The sequence below is a fragment of the Phyllobates terribilis genome, unplaced genomic scaffold, assembly GCF_046119375.1.
Source record: "Phyllobates terribilis strain yellow unplaced genomic scaffold, ASM4611937v1 Scaffold_5__5_contigs__length_657084704, whole genome shotgun sequence".
Lineage (NCBI taxonomy): Eukaryota > Metazoa > Chordata > Amphibia > Anura > Dendrobatidae > Phyllobates > Phyllobates terribilis.
The window spans coordinates 136155438-136174023 of NW_027362765.1; the positions used below are offsets into that span (position 1 = coordinate 136155438).

General features: G+C 43.9%; 1 protein-coding gene across 1 annotated transcript; it reads left to right on the plus strand.

Moving 5' to 3' along the window:
- Positions 1-1169: 1169 nt before the first annotated feature.
- Positions 1170-10740, plus strand: PRELID3B (PRELI domain containing 3B). The gene is made up of 6 exons (XM_073683042.1): positions 1170-1320; positions 7877-8045; positions 8281-8370; positions 8516-8586; positions 8727-8829; positions 9725-10740. The coding sequence occupies exons 1-6, from the start codon at positions 1184-1186 to the stop codon at positions 9842-9844; spliced, it is 690 nt and encodes a 229-aa protein (XP_073539143.1). The 5' UTR covers positions 1170-1183; the 3' UTR covers positions 9845-10740.
- Positions 10741-18586: the final 7846 nt, after the last annotated feature.

Below are 18586 nucleotides of genomic sequence, written 5' to 3' on the forward strand. Positions count from 1 at the left end.
AGTCTAACCTGTGATATACAGTATATACTGCGATACCACAGTATATAGTACAAATCATAGTCTTCTTTGGAGTTTAGCCTATAGCTGAGTTTCAATGAAGGACATCATTGGTGGCGGCGACCCGGGCTTCTATGGTAGCGCTTGCCATTGCCCAATTTAAATGCAGCTTTCAGAGATTGACTACAGAATTCTTAATAGTGACACAGTAGTGTTCACAGTTAGCAAAGATGGCTCCTGTGTCAGACAGATGTCGGTCGTGTACTACAGCCGGCATCAGCCCTGTATGGAGGGAGCACAGCTCCTGAGCCCGTACACATGCACTCTATGACGTACATGTACTGCAGGGTGCGTGAAGGCGCTATGGCTGGCAATAGACTTGGTGGTTCTCCACCTGGCACTGTCCATATGGGCATTCTGCATTACTTCTGGGGGCATACTGTTTGGTAACATGAAGAAGTAATTCTATGGGCACTAATAGGGGGCACAAGTTGGCATTACCCATGGGGCATTCTGCTTGCCGCCATTTATGGCTGTGCCATTATTACTAGGAGCGTTCTGGACAGCACCATTTTTGGGGGTAGTCAGTGTCTGGGCTGGTGCCAGAATTCTGGGCAAGTTCTGGAGCCCAAGGCTCCTGGGGGCCCAGATTTCCACTGGTAATGTCCACCATGTCTGCCCTGTACAGAGCCGATGTTATTCTGCTCCTACCACAGCATCTTAGCGTTACATACCGGTAACAATGGTTGGAGATGGGGGAAGGTGTCCCATCCCTCTCCCAGCCACCCATCCTCCTCCTCACCCCCACCATGATCACTGGCTGCGGAGGGCATTGTCATATAGGGGTAATCTGACACAGTACACTATTATTATTATTTATATAGTAGCATTGATTCCATGGTGCTGTACATGAGGGGTTACATACAAAAATGATCACACTATTGCATATATTGTACAGGAGATGGCAGGGCAAGTCCCTCAGGGACACCAATGAACTAAGTTCTGGGATTCTCTGCCCGCTTCTCTTCCCCTCTCTATACGGCTCTTTCTCCGCTCCGTCCTCATTGACGAGGACAAGAGCAGAGCGAGGTGACACCCGGCCGGCACGTGAAGGTCACCGCCTGTTCCTTTAACAACGCCGGCTCCGGGGCGGGGCTAAATGACGCACATCCGTGACGTAAGGGCAATGTCGCGGTTTCCGATTGGTCGCCGCCTTTGCCTGGACTGCGCACTGCTCGAACGCCAGTGTCACTTGGTATCTGGCGGGCGGAGAGATCGGAGCACCGGTAACATGAAGATCTGGACCTCAGAACACGTGTTCGAGTAAGTGCTGGGGGCCGTGGTAGTGGTAGTGGTAGTGGTAGTGGTAGTGGTAGTGGTGGGGGCCTGATAGCCGTCTGTGCCGGCCCGGGCTCCTGATAGAACCTTCCAGACCAAGGCATGTAATCCGCTGTGTACCGGACTACAAGTCCCAGAATGCTTTGGACAGTTTTCGTATATGATGGGGGGGCTGCAGTGAAATATATGCTGGGATTTGTAGTTCTATGGTGATTGTACGCTCCCGTGAAGCAGAATGAGCATTAGCCGCCAATGGAAATTGCAGGTTTTAATAGTCATCGATTTGGTTGCAGTAATTACAGTAATCATGTGCCAGTCATTAACCCTCTCTAGTAACTCTGACATTCTCATATCAGTCTGCATACTACTGCTCAGTGATGATGTCATCTATGCTTCTGCATCATTGTGCAGAACTTATGATGTCATTAGCAGTGTATGACCTCATGCTGTATATGATCATGTCACTTCTGTTCGATCCTTGAACACTATGGAGTGACGCAATGTGTAGTGTCATGGTAGTCCATAGCAACCAGTCACTCCATTGTTCATAGGGGTGTTTTTGTATTTTTTATACTGATGCCCATTGGTCAGTATGTGCTCGCTCGCAGCACTGCTGTGGTTTCCGCAGCGCAGTATGTGGAATGCACCTAGATAGTCGCAGCTTCTGTCCCCGTTAGTGTTGGTATCACATGTAACCGGTCAGAGCCGCATTCCTTATACACCGGTCATTACTGGGTCATCAGATCGTCCAGATTAGTGGAGGCCAAGAGGTCGTTCTTTACCACTAAAGTCCGGAATTACCAGCTCTTCTTGCTTATTGTAGGCTGAATTAAAGGAATGTTACTGTGTTATTGAGATCTATTTGCAGGAAACTTCATATTTAAAGGGATTTTCTAGAATCACAACTGTTAACAAAAGTAATTACTGGGCACCCAATGATCACAAAGAGAGATCGTGTCCCCTGTGTGGATGGAGTGATGGTCATGTTTGCTCCCTGACGCCCCATTTCACATCTAGTGGAACGACTGATGTATTCTATTGCCCACTGCTGTATATGGGCCAATATCGTAACTGCTCGATACCTTAGCTCTAGACTTCTTCTAGTGTCTGATGCCTGTCAAACTACAACCCCCAGCATGTCCACAATCTCTACAGACTTATCAGACCAAGGCACCATGAGCTGTGACCTCACCCTACACGCATGTGCCACAGTGCCCGGACTGTCTGTAGTGTTATATTAGAGCTGCAGTAGTGGTGCCGCCATATAGCGCCCCCGCCCCATTGTATTTCCAGGAGCGCTTACTGAGGAACATCTCTAGAATTGTTTCAAGTGTAAGTATTTGCTCACAGAGACACATTAGGTGAGCGGACAGGTAGAATAATCCTGTAATTATTTATATATATATATATATATATATATATATATATATATATATATTTTTACCTCCATAGCACACTGGGACTTGCAGTTCATTGCTCGGAAGCATCCGTCACTCTTCATCTCTTAATTACATGTCAGAGACAGGTTGAGAGTTTTCACAATGACTAATGTCTTCGCTGTGTTAATAACCACACCGTGTCATTGTCTTCCTGGACTTCTACCTAACTGGTTAGTCCATGGCAGCACGTGGACGCTGCATTAATAGCCGCTGTCCTGTAATAAATGAGATAATAGATTGTCAGATAATTTCATATAAAAAAGACTTCGTCTCTAGGGCCGGCCATTCATTGCCCAGTTGAGATTAGAGCCCTGTTATATACAGGGTGAATTAAGTATTGAACATGTCACCAATTCTCCAAGTAAATATCAGGGCTGTGGAGTCGCGGAGTCGGAGCCCATTTTGGTGGAATCGGAGTCGGTATAAAATGGACAGACTCCTACTCCTAAAATATATAATAAATTGGGTACAGTAGTTCAATGCAGTTTGTGGGGAATATTGTTTCATAAGAATTTGGAAAAGTTATGAAATGTCCTATAAATGTCTGTCCTATTCCTGATCTAAGGGTCTAGAGTTTTAGCTGAGATGAATCTGTGCTACAGTAAATTTACCACTTAAACATGAGCCATGTATGAGGGAGTCTGAGTTGGAGGTTTGGCTTACCGACTCCACAGCCCTGGTAAATATATTTGTAAAGGTGCTACTGACATGAAATTCTCACCAGATGTCTAACAACCCATCCAATCCACAAAGGCAAAGAAATCAAACCATAGATGTCCATAAATTAAGTTATATGTAATAATGAGAAATGACACCGGGAAAAAGTATTGAACACCTGAAGAAAGAAAGGTGCAAAAAGTCATGGAAAGTCACGACACCAACTGAAATCTATCAGTAATAAGAAAGCAATGCTGTCACTTAGTGATAAATATCAGCTGGTTCAACTGATGGCCTATAAAAAGGTGTCAGACAAGAAACATCTCATGATGAGCAAATTCAGTGAGCTGTCTCAAGACCTTCATAACCTTATTGCTGCTAAACACCGTGATGGCATTGGTTACAGAATGATTTCTAAACTACTGAAGGTTCCAGTGAGCACTGTTGGGGCCACAATTTTGCCATAAAACGGCCACGACTAGGTGCTCCCCACAAAATTTCAGACAGAGAAGTGAAAAGAATTATCTGAACAGGTGTCCAAGAGCCAAGGACCATCTGTGGAAAGCTACAGAAAGACCTGGAATCAGCAGGTACAATTCTTTCAAAGAAAACTATATGTAATTCACTCAACCTCCATGGCCTATATGCACACTCACCATGCAATACTCCATTGCTGAACAAAAAGCATGTTCAAGTGCTTTTAAAGTGTACTCCGCAACATTTAGACAAGCCTGTGAAATACTGGGAGAATATATTCGGGTCAGATGAGACCAAAATTGAACACTCTAAATACCATAATACACACCATGTTTGGAGGGTAAAAGGTACTGCATGTCACCCCAAAAAATACCATAACAGTGAAGTTTGGAGGAGGGAACATCATGGTGTGCGGCTGTTTTTCAGCATATGGCACCAGCAAACTTCATAACTGACAAATGTAGAGACATTCTTGATAACAATTTGCAGCCATGTACCAGGATGATGAAGATGAAACAAGACAATGATCCCAAACACAAAGCCAGGGAAAATCTCAACTGGTGTCATAGAAGGAAAGCTGCTAGAATGGTCGAGCTAATGACCTGACCTGAATCTAATAAAACATTTATGGTAGGAACTAAAGCTCAGTTCATAGAAGGAGCCCATGAGACCTTCAGGATGTGAAGTTTGTGTGGAAGAATGGGCCAGTATCACACCTGAGCAATGCATGCGACTAGTTTCTCCATACAGGAGGTGTCTTGAAGCTGTCATCATCTACAAAGGCTTTTGTACAAAATGTTTAATACATTTCAGTAAGCGTGTTCAATACTTTTTCCCTGTGTCATTTCTCATTATTACACATAATTTATCTATGTTTTGATTTCTTTCCCTGTGTGGATTGGATGGGTTGTTACTGACATCTGGTGAGGATTTTATGACAATAGCATCTTTACAAATATATTTACTTACAAAATTGGTGACTTGTTAAATACTTATTTCACCCACTGTATGTATGTGGAGGTAAAATGGTGGTTATGGAGGCAGGATTCATTTGTGGACCACACAAATCAATACGTATTGGAGGAAACTATCCCTATCGTCCCAGCTTCTATTGGCTGATAACAGGGAGCACTAGACTGCATCCTGCCTGCACAGTAGCATAAATTTAGCTCTACTTTGTGTCCAGTGAGGTCGGGAAGGTGTCAGTAGGATTAGCCTCATGCGTGAGGTCAGCAGCGTCACCCGTGTAACTGCCCTGATATTTTTACCTGCCGAAGTCCTCACATTTCCTACAGCTGAGTTATCCTATATTTGGCGGTGAAAAGGTTAACCGTGTGGTCGGTGGGTGTGCAGATAGAGCGGCCATGGTGGTAGGGCTGATGGGACCAGCATGCCTTTCTCATTAGTGCTTGAATGTTAAAGGGGGAGGGGGTCGCAGTGACGTGGGGCCGCTTCCTCCCAATCACGCTTTTTCCATTAGAGCATACATGGCCTCTCTGTGTGACTGTTGTATACTGTCCTCTTTTATCAGCCATGGGGACAGAGTTATATAGTTATTAAAAATTGTGATTATTGGGGGAGAGATTTTTCAACACAAGCTCATCCTATAATCCTTTGTAGAAGACTGCAGCAGCTCTAGTGGCTGATAACAGAGAGCTCTAACGCCCCCATCCTTATTTCAGAGTGAAAGGACTCCACTTATCGGATATTACTTATTACTGTGCACTTCCCGTATTATACAGGACGTGTCTTCTCTTTGTAGTCTAATGCAGCAATTGCCTTGAAGGTTGTCCGCACTTGCTGGGAGTTGTAGTTTTGTAACAACCACAGAGTGCAGATCACTGCTCCCATCTGATGAGCTGTAGGCTCGCTGCTCCGCAGGACATGATTGCAGGCACAGCCTTTGTGACCACTAAGGCCTCATTCACACATCCCTGGGTCACGTTACCCATTAATGTCTATGGTGCTATTCACGTGGTGTTATGCAGAGTGTGTGTTAACAAAAAATAAAGACATGTCTAGTAATTACCCATATACGTCTATGGATCCGTGATCATCACAGAGGGCACATAATGGCATCAGGGTACAGTCCATGTACTGCCCATGGCTAACCTAATGTATAGAAGCTATGAAATTTACTAATCCATACATGAAAATCATTGATGTTAAAAACTGACCAAACACTGATGATACTCTGACCATTTTTTCACATACATGAAAAATCACCTAAGTCGGATTTCACACGTTCAGTGTTCAGGTCAGAGTGTGGGCTGCAATGCCCGACCTGGCCGCCGGTCTCCTAGGCATACTTGAGTGTGAGTTCAGGTCAGGAGGCCATTAATGTGAGACATGTCAGCCAGGCCTAAGGGAGGCGTATTCTCCATTGCCACACTGCAGCATAATTTGGAGATGTGCATCCCTGTCGGTGGAGTTTTATGTAGCCCGCAGAGAACTGAACATTCAGATTGTAGTACAAAGGCTGGGCAGCTCCACATCACTCAGAGCAGCAGACAGACCTGTACATTCAGTAATTACCATACAATGGGAGGTCATGACATGCATTGTGCTCGGATAATTGCATATCTCCCCTCAGTTATTAGAGAAAACCGTGCATGCACAGCAGCCGCGTCATCAGCCCGTCCTGGAGAGCCTGGACCCTCATCAATCACATGTATATATGGAACTAGATGGTGGCCCGATTCTAACGCATCGGGTATTCTAGAATATGTATGCGGCCGACCGGGCGCAATCAGCAGAGCGGTGTTTAAATTTGGCGCCAATATCACTGATTGGCCGCTACCAATCAGTGAACCGTATTAGTGAGGACCGGCGAGCGGCGCTGTCTGTGCAGGTACTTCCGCTGCGAGCAGCCGGGAGATGACCGGCGGCGCCGCTCCCCGGTCCTCCCTTCACACTTGCCGTCGGGAGATCAGCGGCCCTAGCATGGAGGCCAGCGGTGCCGCCGGTCGGGGTACTTATGCTGCGAGCAGCCGGGAGATGACCGGCTAACACCGGCTGGCCGCGACCAATATCGCTGATTGTCCGCGACCAATCAGCGAACCATGTTAGTGAGGACCGGAGAGCGTGTTTAAATTTGGCGCCAATATCGCTGATTGGTCGCGGCTGTGACCAATCAGCGAACCGTATTAGTGAGCATCGGACGGGATAAGACGATTATATATATATATATATATATATATATATATATATATATATATATATATATATATATATATATATATATATATGCCATACAGAATTAAGACAATGATAGCCCTGTAAGCCTTCAGTATTGCAACTTAGATGGCTGCATGTTCGCTGGAACTCCAGTTGATTGTTAGCATGCAACCCACTAAAGTCAGTGGGTGAGGATGCATGGTCTCTAAGCCTTCCAAAGCAATGGATGCCCATTGCAGCAATTCTACGCTGACTAATGGGGAGTCCTATCTGTTATGTTGATGAGCATGGTCCTGATAGTATTAAAGGGAACCTGTCACCAAAAAAGACTATTAACCTGCAGATATGGGGTTAATCTGCAGGTTCATAGCGTCCGAACGCCGCAGTGAGAAAATGAACTTTATTTCCCCCGGCAACATTCCGTTTCAGTCATGGTGGTGGCGCGGGTTCACTCACTGCTCTGAGTATACAGGGCAATGGCTGTAACTGCGCCATGGCACTGACTGACAGCCGGCCCCAATGCAGACTCAGTGTCAAACCCACGCTGCCCCGTGACTGAAAGCTGAACTCTGCTGGGGGAAATAAAGTTAATTTTCTCCCGGCATTGTTCAGCTAAGTGCAGGCGCTGGGCAGGTTAATAACGCTATTAACCTGCAGATTAACCCTATGTCTGCAGATTAGCATTCTTTCCTGGTGACAGGTTCCCTGTAAGTATATACAGACTACAGCTCCTCTTCTCCAGAGCGCAGAGCAATGCAGAATTAGTAACATTTTTCTGTTTTGTATTACAGCCACCCATGGGAGACTGTTACAACGGCCGCTATGCAGAAATACCCCAATCCCATGAATCCAAACGTGGTTGGCGTGGACGTACTGAACAGACACGTGGATGGCGGTGGGAAGCTGCACAGCCACCGGCTCCTCAGCACAGAGTGGGGCATGCCGAGCCTAGTCAAATCCGTAAGTGATCTGACCGTCTTCATCCACTGAGGGGTCCGCTCCACTCCTGGAGCCTTGAACGCGGGGAACGCTGTGTCCCATTCTGCCGTCCATGACCTTTTCCAGGCTCAAAGGAACGGCAATGTCAGCAGAGACCTTCCATTGTAGGCTCAGACTATACTGAGACTCGAGCTCTTAACCGTTTGAGCACTGAAGTGTCAGCTTTAAATACACTTATTTTTTGGGTTCTTTGCAGATTATTGGGGCATCAAGAACAAAGACCTATATTCAGGAGCATTCGGTGGTGGATCCAGTGTCCAAAACAATGGAACTGAAGTCTGCGAATGTAAGTGATAGAGACGTCCTTGTACACAGTAGTCTTCAGGACAGGTGGAGTCCAAGGTTCACAAATCCTAGGTTTTATTGGCTTGTGTGCTGAACAGCCTGGCGGGGTCATAGAGTTTGACTGGTGTCTTCTTCCCTTCATACAGATCACCTTCACACACATGATATCTGTGGATGAAAGACTAGTCTACAAGCCACATCCTCAGGATGACAAAAAGTAAGTGCATATGGGGGGGGGTACACTGATTGTAAAACGTTATTGAAGAAAGTCCTACCCGCATGCTGGGAGTTGTAGTTCTCTAATCGCTCATGAACCATTGGATAACATGTCTGTATGATCCTCTCTTCTGTTTCCAGAACTGTCCTGACCCAGGAAGCCATCATAACTGTGAAAGGAGTCAGTCTGAGCAGCTATTTGGAGGGAATGATGGCAAACACCATATCCAGCAATGCCAACAAGGTGAGCGGTGTAACGACCTGCGTCTGGTCACGGCATTGCAGTACATCTCTGGATAGAGTGCCACACAACTGCCTGTATCCTAGTAAATATAGGGCTACAACAGCAACATTGGGTGCACAACCAGAGATCTCTGTGCGCTGCTGCATGCTGCATTATGATGAATGAGGTCACTTTGCACCCACGCGTGACTAGCAAGGTTCAAAAATAACTTTTTTTATTTTTTTAGTGACCCTTGCTTCTTTTTGCTACCTAGGTGGTTGCAATGTGAATCTGCTCACCTGCAATATGCTGTGATGTGCTAGCGGCATACGGCGATATCTGGCCACGCGATCTGTGATGAGGCCAAATTTGCCATATAGCTAGCTCCAGCCTTATTGTAAAATTTCAACCCGCATTGGAATTGAATCCCAGACAGCAGACGGTCAAACATCTGTAGCCAAATTGATTTTCCATTAGCTTTATTGGCAATGAAAAATGTGGTTTTAAAAAGCTTCCATTCAGATTAATGGTATTCCCTATTAAAGCTTAAAGGGGTCATCTACTGCAATTAGTTAGTTTAAAAATGGTGCCATGTTGGTGCCAAATTTAAATAATTACATCCTTGCCTACTGGACCTCTGATGGTCTTCTGCATTGATAGTGGTGGTCCACGACAGTCTCCTGGTTTTCTGCTGTAAGGTGACTACTGCGGTCTCGACTGAAGCCATCAGTGGCAGGGGGTGGTCATTTGACACCCGCACCGCCAGTGGAGGCCATCGGCAGTAATTAGAGCGGATGGGGCTCTTTTGTATTTTAGGACCACCAGGGGCCCATTTTTGACAGTCTGAGCTGCTGTAGAAAATCTAGAGTCTGGATAATGCAGCCATGTCATGTCTCCTTTATTCTTCCACCTGCAGGGCCGGGATGCCATGGAGTGGGTTATCGGAAAACTGAACACCGAACTGGAAGATCTGAAAGCAACGACCAGAGGAGGTCTCAGGACGACCATGGCTGCTGCAACCTCTGTAGAGGAATGATCCATCGTCATCGTCACTAGGTGTTATACTGGAAAGGCTGCAGCGTCTCTCCGTGCACATAATCTATTTATTCTTATTTAAGAATGTATCTTTATTAAGTAGGATTTTTTTCAAATTGAAGCTTTGAGAGAAGTGTCAGCAACGTGGGAACAAGTAAAGCCGGGGACCAGGCTGTGGGATGACATAACCTCTTCCCAATAAACCCAGTTTCTAGTGTCGGCACAGTTGTGACGTTATCGTACCAGCTTCATGGCCGCTGTCGGACCAAGGGTCATGTTACACCAGCATCTCGCACATCCATATCTATAGCGCCCACATAGGTGGCAGAGGTCGTCTGCTCTATAATACCGCTCTTAGAATGTTCCTGCCATCATAGATACACGTACGGCTTTCATGCTAGAACCAGTGACCAATGCTGGGTTTGTCATGTCACAACCCTTTGTAGCAGTTTCTAGGTAAATGACAATCTTAGCTCTGCTTTATCTGGGAGTCCATTTACTTGTAGAAACTAATTATTGCTCAGTTTTGGCTGCTTGTGCTTTTTACAGCAGCCATATTTGTAAGGAGCAGTGCAAATAATTCTGGTGGCACTGCCCAGAGCAACCAGTAATTGTCACTAGTATATTATGACTTTCCCTCCTCCAATATCTGACCTCCAGGTCTATGTATCACTGACTGGTGGCCATGTTTTCCAGGTGACCAGTGCTTACGTGCATTGAAGCTAATGCCTGCATTTACCTCAGCCTGTCATTGCGCGGATTTGCACCGAATACGAAAGCTGATATGAGAATGTGGGAACTTTGTGCTAATCTATGAAAGCAAATATTTTACTTGAATTTTATTTGACAGGTTACGTAAAAGTTCGGGATTGTGAACATTTTTTTTTTTTTTCTAAAGGAAAAGCTTATGAACGTACTACTTGGTTAATGGTCTACTGTATTGCACAAGGGAAACGGTGGTAATTGTAATGGAAGGGTTAATATTTAAAGAAACCGGTCTCAAACACATTGTTGAATCTTTTTATTAATGGTTTCATAATTACTAAATTGGATTTTTTCCCCCTCGTTGAAATCGCAATGTCCAATGACCGTCATGTTTTCCTTGTATAGAATCTGTGTTTAAAGGGGTATTCCAGTCAAAAACATCTAGTTTGGAGGTACAACTGATGAAATCCCTACCAACTCCAGAGCCCCATAGCCTTACAGTTGCAAGAAGCAGTTTTTGTGAATAAGGCCACGGCCCCACTATCAGTATTCCCCACTATCAGTAGTCGGTCAGTATTTTTTCTCAGGAGTGGGAGCCAAAACCAGGTGAGGAACAATGAGAGGAAAGGTATAATAGAAACAAGTCACCAATTCTGCATTTATCACCCACTCCTGGTTTTGGCTCCCACTCCTGAGAAAAAATACTGACCGAATACTGATAGTGGGGCTTTGACCTAAAGTGATGGTTGAGTGTAGGTGGTGTGAGGCAGTCAAGATGGGACCAGGGTCCTGCGAACCTCCTACTACCTGCTGTCACCCCCTATGCCATCATTGTGGCGTGTGACACTCATGATGGGACCAGGGTACTGCAAATTTTTTTGCTCAACTCCAAATTTGACCATTTTGGCAGTGAATACCCCTCTAAATTACTACAACCTCCATTTTGTTACACAGCTCCATAATATGACAGTCGCTCATTAGTGAAACGCCAGCAATAATGTTTTGCTTATTAATAATGACTAATCTGCGGTTCCAGACAACTAAAAAAAAAAAAAGTGCAAAAAAAGAAAAAACATATATGGGTCCAGCCAATGCTGGCAGATTCGGAGGAATTGCCCAAAATTGCATTTTTAGCCTTAAGTTCTAACAACCATTATCAGGCTCAGTCATTAGTATTAGTATAGTAGCGGCAGTTCCCCCAAATTGGCGTACAAAAAAAATATCTAGTGTAATATTATATATTTTAGCTTGTGGCCTGCCTGGCAGCCATTTTGTGTCTACCTCCTGTGATTGGGATTTAAATCTGTGATTGAGACAAAATGGCTGCCTGGTGTGTCAAAACAGACTGAGAACATGCAGCTTTGCTGGCTGTAGCAACCAATCAGCGCACAGCTTTTATTTTCGTAGGGCATTAAGCAGCGCGCTGATTGGTTGCTATAGGCAGTGAGGTTATTTCACTTTTTTGAGGCAGTTTTGATAAATAAGGCCCAATATGTCTAGTTTAAGGTTATTTGAAGGACTTTGTCAGCAGAAGCCTTAGGCCAAATAGTGTTGTTGAGCCAGTAGCCTCAAAGCTGTTGTGAAGACTACAACTCCCAGTATCTCCTGACAGCTGCAGGCTATCCGGATACTGGGAGTTGTAGTTTCACAACAGCTGTTCAGTCAGGTTCGGGATCACTGGTTTAAGAAAATTTACGCAATATTGTGTTTGCTTGTGTGAGAGTAATGTAACATGGCCTTACCTGTACAGACAATAAGGGTTAAACAGAAAAATGTTTTGTACGACGAGCACTCCTGAGTTTATTTTTATATTAACCTTGTTGTTCATGTTATGTATGTCATGTCGATGAGCAAATGCCAGTAAAAGCTGGAAACGGAGCAGAAATGTGTCTGTCTATTATTGGGCTCAAAATGATGAGTAGGTGTTGAAGGACACTAAATAGATCGTGATTTAACAAGCTGATGGGCCTAGACTAGCCAAAATGCCCCCATATTGGACCAGCATTCCTACTAACTGGGACTGTCATAGGAGTAGACGTCAGAAAATATTTACACTGGTGCTCCATGCCCTACAGTCTGTTACGGGAATCCCTACAACATCCCTGGGCATTTGATTCTTCCCGTTAAAGGGTAATCTAGCTCCATTCACTTCTGGGAGGTGAGTGGCTTGGTGGCGTCACATTTACAGTTAACTGCTGCTTGTGCATGTGACCCAGTGTAACGCTGGCATCCCTGCATAGTTCCTCTCCCTCCTTCCAGCAGGGACGCCGACATGCTCACAGCCATGGCTGCTCGGCAGCATCCCCCTCTGTCTCCCGCTGCAGCTTCCAGCACCTGCCCAGGTTTCCTAGCAATGCTCTTAGGTTGCACACTGCCTGCTCCTTAAAGGGGTGGCGTGCACTACGGAAATATCCTCAGTCTATAGCTGGGAGGCGTTTAAGGCACCCTCCCTGGTAGGGAGGTGCATGAGCAACTTTAGTTTCTAGTTTGTCTTCAAACTTTCTAGTCTGTCAGTTCCCCATCCGATCTAAACCAGTACCTGTGATCCTGTACCCGTCCTGTCTGAACCAGTACAAGTATCCTTTCTGCTCTTGTCCCACCTGACGCTCTGAGTCTATACCTGGATTTCTGACTGTTGAGGTTAGCTGCTGCAGTACCGGGGACTGCCCTGGATTGGTTCCTGGTGAATTCTGCAGCCTGGCCTATGCTTTACCATCAGAGGCTCAAGTGAAGACCAGGTAGCCACTTAGTTACGCCCCTCCAGGGTACGCCCAGTCTGTGGCGCAGTGGTTCCATACCCACCAGTGTGACACCTAGCAGATGGCTGTAACCATGAGACCACTGATCCCTCCTCCCGATGCGGAGACTACCCCTTTTAATTAAATCTAAAATGACTATCGATTCCTAAAAACAGGCCCCCTAAGTGAATAAGCAGCTTGGTCCTCTTGGTAAATGCAGACCGAAGACTAGACTCCCTAAGTAACGAACCCTGAAAAACAGACCCTAGGTCTGACCCCTTATTAAGTACAAGCCCTGTCAGCTGATTCAAACTGCACAAACAATGGGCAGCACGGAGCAGACACCAGCTCCATTTTTGCAGCCTTTCAGAGAAAACTTACTGTAAAAGCCATCTGGGGTCTATTCATCTTAAATGACTAGCTTGAGGTTTCCCCCTGCCTCGCTCCCAATAACTGACCGATCTCTCTTGTGTGTGTGTGAGTAAAGCACACATGGCTGTAATAACACAGCCAGTGTCTGAGTCAGGAAACCTGAATCCAGCTAACAGGTTCCATTTAATAAATCTGTAGAAGTTTGACCAGTCTCCTGTTGTGTGCCACCCTATGGCATGGATCCATATGTCAACTGAGTGCTATTGTAATCTAAAAGTGATAACCACATCCAGTGCTCAAGACTGTATTCACACTTTGCAGTAATTCAGCCATGCCCACCTTAAGGGACAAATAAATACATAGATTTGCAGGTAACCCCTAAATGTTAAGGTATACACTCATTTGTGACAATGTAGTTTCATTGTTAGACCATCAAACAGTGAAATATGGTCATTGTTCAGCACGTCCGCTCTTGCTTTCACAGTTTTAATTTTATTGACCGACCAGAACAAAGTTCAGATACTTTGCCTCTCCTCGTTCTTGCAGCTTCGAGTCCTGGTCCCGCATACAACATCCTCAAGCTGAGATCTGGAGCCTGTGACTACAGAGGCCTGGAGAGGTGGTCATTGGCCCCAGGGAGTCTTCTTTTTCTGGGTCCAGGGATTTACACATTTCTACCCCCTAGGCCAAAACACATAATTCTGCACCTTCAAAAATGTTGATTTTATAATTTTTCAATTTAATATGTAGTTTATTTTTGAAACCTATAAGCACCTAATACAATCATTAGACTCTTTGAACCACATTATATTTTTATTTCAAAATTACACCATGTATGAAATTGCATAACATTAACACCTACAAAAAAAAAGGTTCCGTCAAATTTCTTCAAGTTGTCTTAAATACCTACTAGAATTTCTTCCTTCAATCCAGGAAAAGGCTTTGTTTCATTAAAATCGACAGATCTTGTTAAATCTGCTTTAATGCCAAGAAGTGCGAGGGCATTCTGCTTATTTTGCTGCATCGTAGATCTTAAATAATCCTTGATTCTTCTAAGATCTTTGAACCGCGGAATTAGTCAAAAGTTCTTAATAAAATGTCAATATTTGGATAAAGTGTTTGTAGTCCTTTTCCTTGTAGCCACTTGCAAAGTGCTAACGGATTTTAAGTCCCAATGTTGCAATCAGTTATGTGAGATTTCAGATGGGGAAGTTAATCGTGTAGAGAGGGAACCAGATCACTGTAATTTCTGTATCACAATCTTAGGCCACGGCCCCACTATCAGTATTTGATCAGTATTTTTTCTCAGGAGTGGGAGCCAAAACCAGGCGAGGAACAATCAGAGAAAAGGTATAATGGAAACAAGTCACCAATTCTGCATTTATCACCCACTCCTGGTTTTGGCTCCCACTCCTGAGAAAAAATACTGACCAAATACTGGGGCCCTTGGCCTTACACTATGTGTGACTGCACACTGGGGTGTTACTGCAAGGGGGCATGTGATCATAAACATAAGAAGGTTTGGTTGCTAAGAAGACGATTCCAGTTGGGTTTTATGAAATGGCTTCTTCTCGCATGCGCACTACACAAACCGAAGGATCTCTGAGACCTTGGGCTGAGGATTGGCCACCACTCCTCAGCCAGCGCTTTGTGTTTGCCCCCATTTTCCAGCCAGACCCTGAATAGTAGAAGTCAAGCGATATGAGCGCAATGAACCACTATTGTAACGTCAAATCTGGAATTTTCCTTTAATACGGGGTTGACGCTGAGTGTGAGAGAGAGAAATGGCAAATGATTTTTGCCAGTGACTGAGCAAGACGGCGCAAGCTGCAGAGATAGGCAATGTAAATTACCGCTCACTTTATTTAACCCCTTTACAACCCAAGGTGGTTTGCACGTTAATGACCAGGCCAATTTTTACAATTCTGACCACTGTCACTTTATGAGGTAATTACTCTGGAACGCTTCAACGGATCCCCCTGATTCTGAGATTGTTTTTTCGTGACCTATTGTACTTCATATTGTACTTCATGATTGTGGTAAAATTTCTTCTATATCACTTGCATTTATTTGTGAAAAAAACAAAAATTTGGCAAAAATTTTGAAAATTTTAATTATCCCCTTAAATCACAGAGAGATGTCACACAAAATAGTTAATAAATAACATTTCCCACATGTCTACTTTACATCAGCACAATTTTGGAACCAAATTTTTTTTTTTATTAGGGAGCTATAAGGGTTAAAAGTTGACCAGCGATTTCTCATTTTTCCAACAAAATTTACAAAACCATTTTTTTAGGGACCACATCACATTTGAAGTCACTTTGAGAGGTCTTTATGACAGAAAATACCCAAAAGTGACACCATTCTAAAAACTGCATCCCTCAAGGTGCTCAAAACCACATTCAAGAACTTTATTAACCCTTCAGGTGCTTCATAGGAATTTTTGGAATGTGGAAGAAAGAAATTAACATTTAACTTTTTTCACAAAAATGTTACTTTAGACCCAAGTTTTTTTTTGTTTTCGCAGGGGTAACCGGAAAAAATGGACCCCAAAATCTGTTGTGCAATTTCCCCTGGGCACGCAGATACCCCATATGTGGGGAAAAACCTCTGTTTGGGCTCATGGCAGGGTTCGGAAGGGAAGGAGCGCCATTTGACTTTTTGAATGTAAAATTTGCTTGAATAATTAGCGGACGCCATGTTGCATTTGGGGAGACCCTGATGTGCCTAAACAGTGGAAACCCCCCACAAGTGACACCATTTTGGAAACTAGACCCCCTCAAGGAACTTATCTACATGTGTGGTGAGCACCTTGAACCCCCAGGTGCTTCACAGAAGTTTATAACATTGAGCTGTAAAAATAAAATGTTCACATTTTTCCCACAAAAATGTTTTTCAGCCCCCAGTTTTGCATTTTCATAAGGGTAACAGGAGAAATTGCACGATGCAGTTTGTTGTGCAATTTCTCCTGAGTAAGCAGATACCCCATATGTGGGGGAAAACCACTGTTTGGGCGCACGGCAGGGTTCAGAAAGGAAGGAGCGCCATTTGACTTTTTGATTGAAAAATTTGCTTGAATAATTAGTGGATGTGCCTAAACAGTGGAAACCCCCCACAAGTGACACCATTTTTTAAACTAGACCCCTCAGGGAACTTCTCTAGATGTGTGGTGAGCACCTTGAACCCCCAAGTCCTTTACAGAAGTTTATAACATGGAGCCGTGAAAATAAAAAAATCTAACTTTTTCCACAAAAATGATGTTTTAGCCCCATTTTTTTTATTTTCACAAGGGTAAGAGGAGAAAATGGACCCCAAAAACTTTTGTGCAATTTCTCCTGAGCACGCCAATATATGTGGGGAAAATAGTGTTTGGGCGCACGGCAGAGTTCAGAAGGGAAGGAGCACTGTGTGACTTTTTGAACGCAAAATCGGCTGAAATCAAGAGCGGACGCCATGTCGCTTTTGGAGAGCCCCTGATGTGCCTAAATAGTGGAAACCCCCCACAAGTGACCCCATTTTGGAAACTACACCCCTCAAGGATTTTATCAAGGAGTATAGTGAACATTTTGAACCCAGAGGTACGACAGAATTTAATAACATTAGGTCATCATATTGAATAAGTTGTCATTAGTCTTGAGCACAAGTGCTCACTGCTTGAGTTTGCATCGGGTACTCAGGTATGCACCATGTATCGCGGGTGCTCGAGTCCACGCCCGCATGTTTCACGGTTATTAGACACCCCCAAAAAAAACACGCGGGGATCGCTCGTACATGGCAGGCAATCCCCGCGAGGTTTTTTTGCCCGCGAAGCATATGGGGCGGAGACTCGAGCATGTCACTCAAGTACCCTCGATACTCAATGCATACCCAAGCACCTGATGCAAACTCAAGTAGCGAGCACTTGCGCTCAACACTAGTTGCCATATCGTCAACTTTTTTTTTTTTTTTACTTCTGAAAAAAAAAACAACCCTAACACCAACCCCAGCCCTAGCATTTATTTTTTACGCCGTTCCTAGTGCGGTATAAGTGATTAGACGACTTTATTCTTCGGGTCGGTGTGATTACAGCGATACCAGAATCATATCGGGTTTTTATGATTGACAGCTGTCACACACTAAAAGACACACATTTTGTAAAATCTAGTTTTTGCGTCGCCATATTTTGAGAGCTATAATTTTTCCATATTTTGGCAGACAGAGTTATGCGACAGCTTGTTTTTTGCGGGACGAGTTGACGTTTTTATTGGTGCCATTTTCAGGCACGTGACATTTTTTGATCGCTTTCTATTCCAGTTTTTGGGAGGCAGAATAAACAAAAACCAACAATTCAGGAATTTTCATTTTTTTATTTTTTTATTCTGCTCCGTGTGTGGTAAAATTGATAAGGTAGCTTTATTCTTCAGGTCAGTACGTTTACAGTGGTACCACATTTATATTGTTTTTCTATGTTTTGGCGCTTTTACACAATGAAAGCTATGTTATAGAAAAAAATATTTTTTTGCATCGCTTTATTCTGAGAGCTATAACTTTTATTTTTCGGCTGATTGAGCTGTATTGCAGCTTGTTTTTTGCGGGACGAGATGACGTTTTCGGCGGTAACATTTTTATTTATATTCGTCTTTTTGATTGCGTGTTATTCCATTTTTTGTTTGGCGGTATGATGATAAAGCATTGTTTTTTGCTTCATTTTTTATTTTATTTTTTTACAGTGTTCACTGAAGGGGTTAACTAGTTGGACAATTTTATAGGTCAGGTCGTTCCGGACGCGGCGATACCAAATATGTGTACTTTTATGTTTTGTTTTTTTTTTTGTTCTTTCATAATAATATTTATTGATGGGTACATTATATTTTTATTTTTGGTGGATTTTTTTTTTTTTTAATATTTTTACAATTTTTTTTTTTTTTTTCACTTTCTGACAGTTT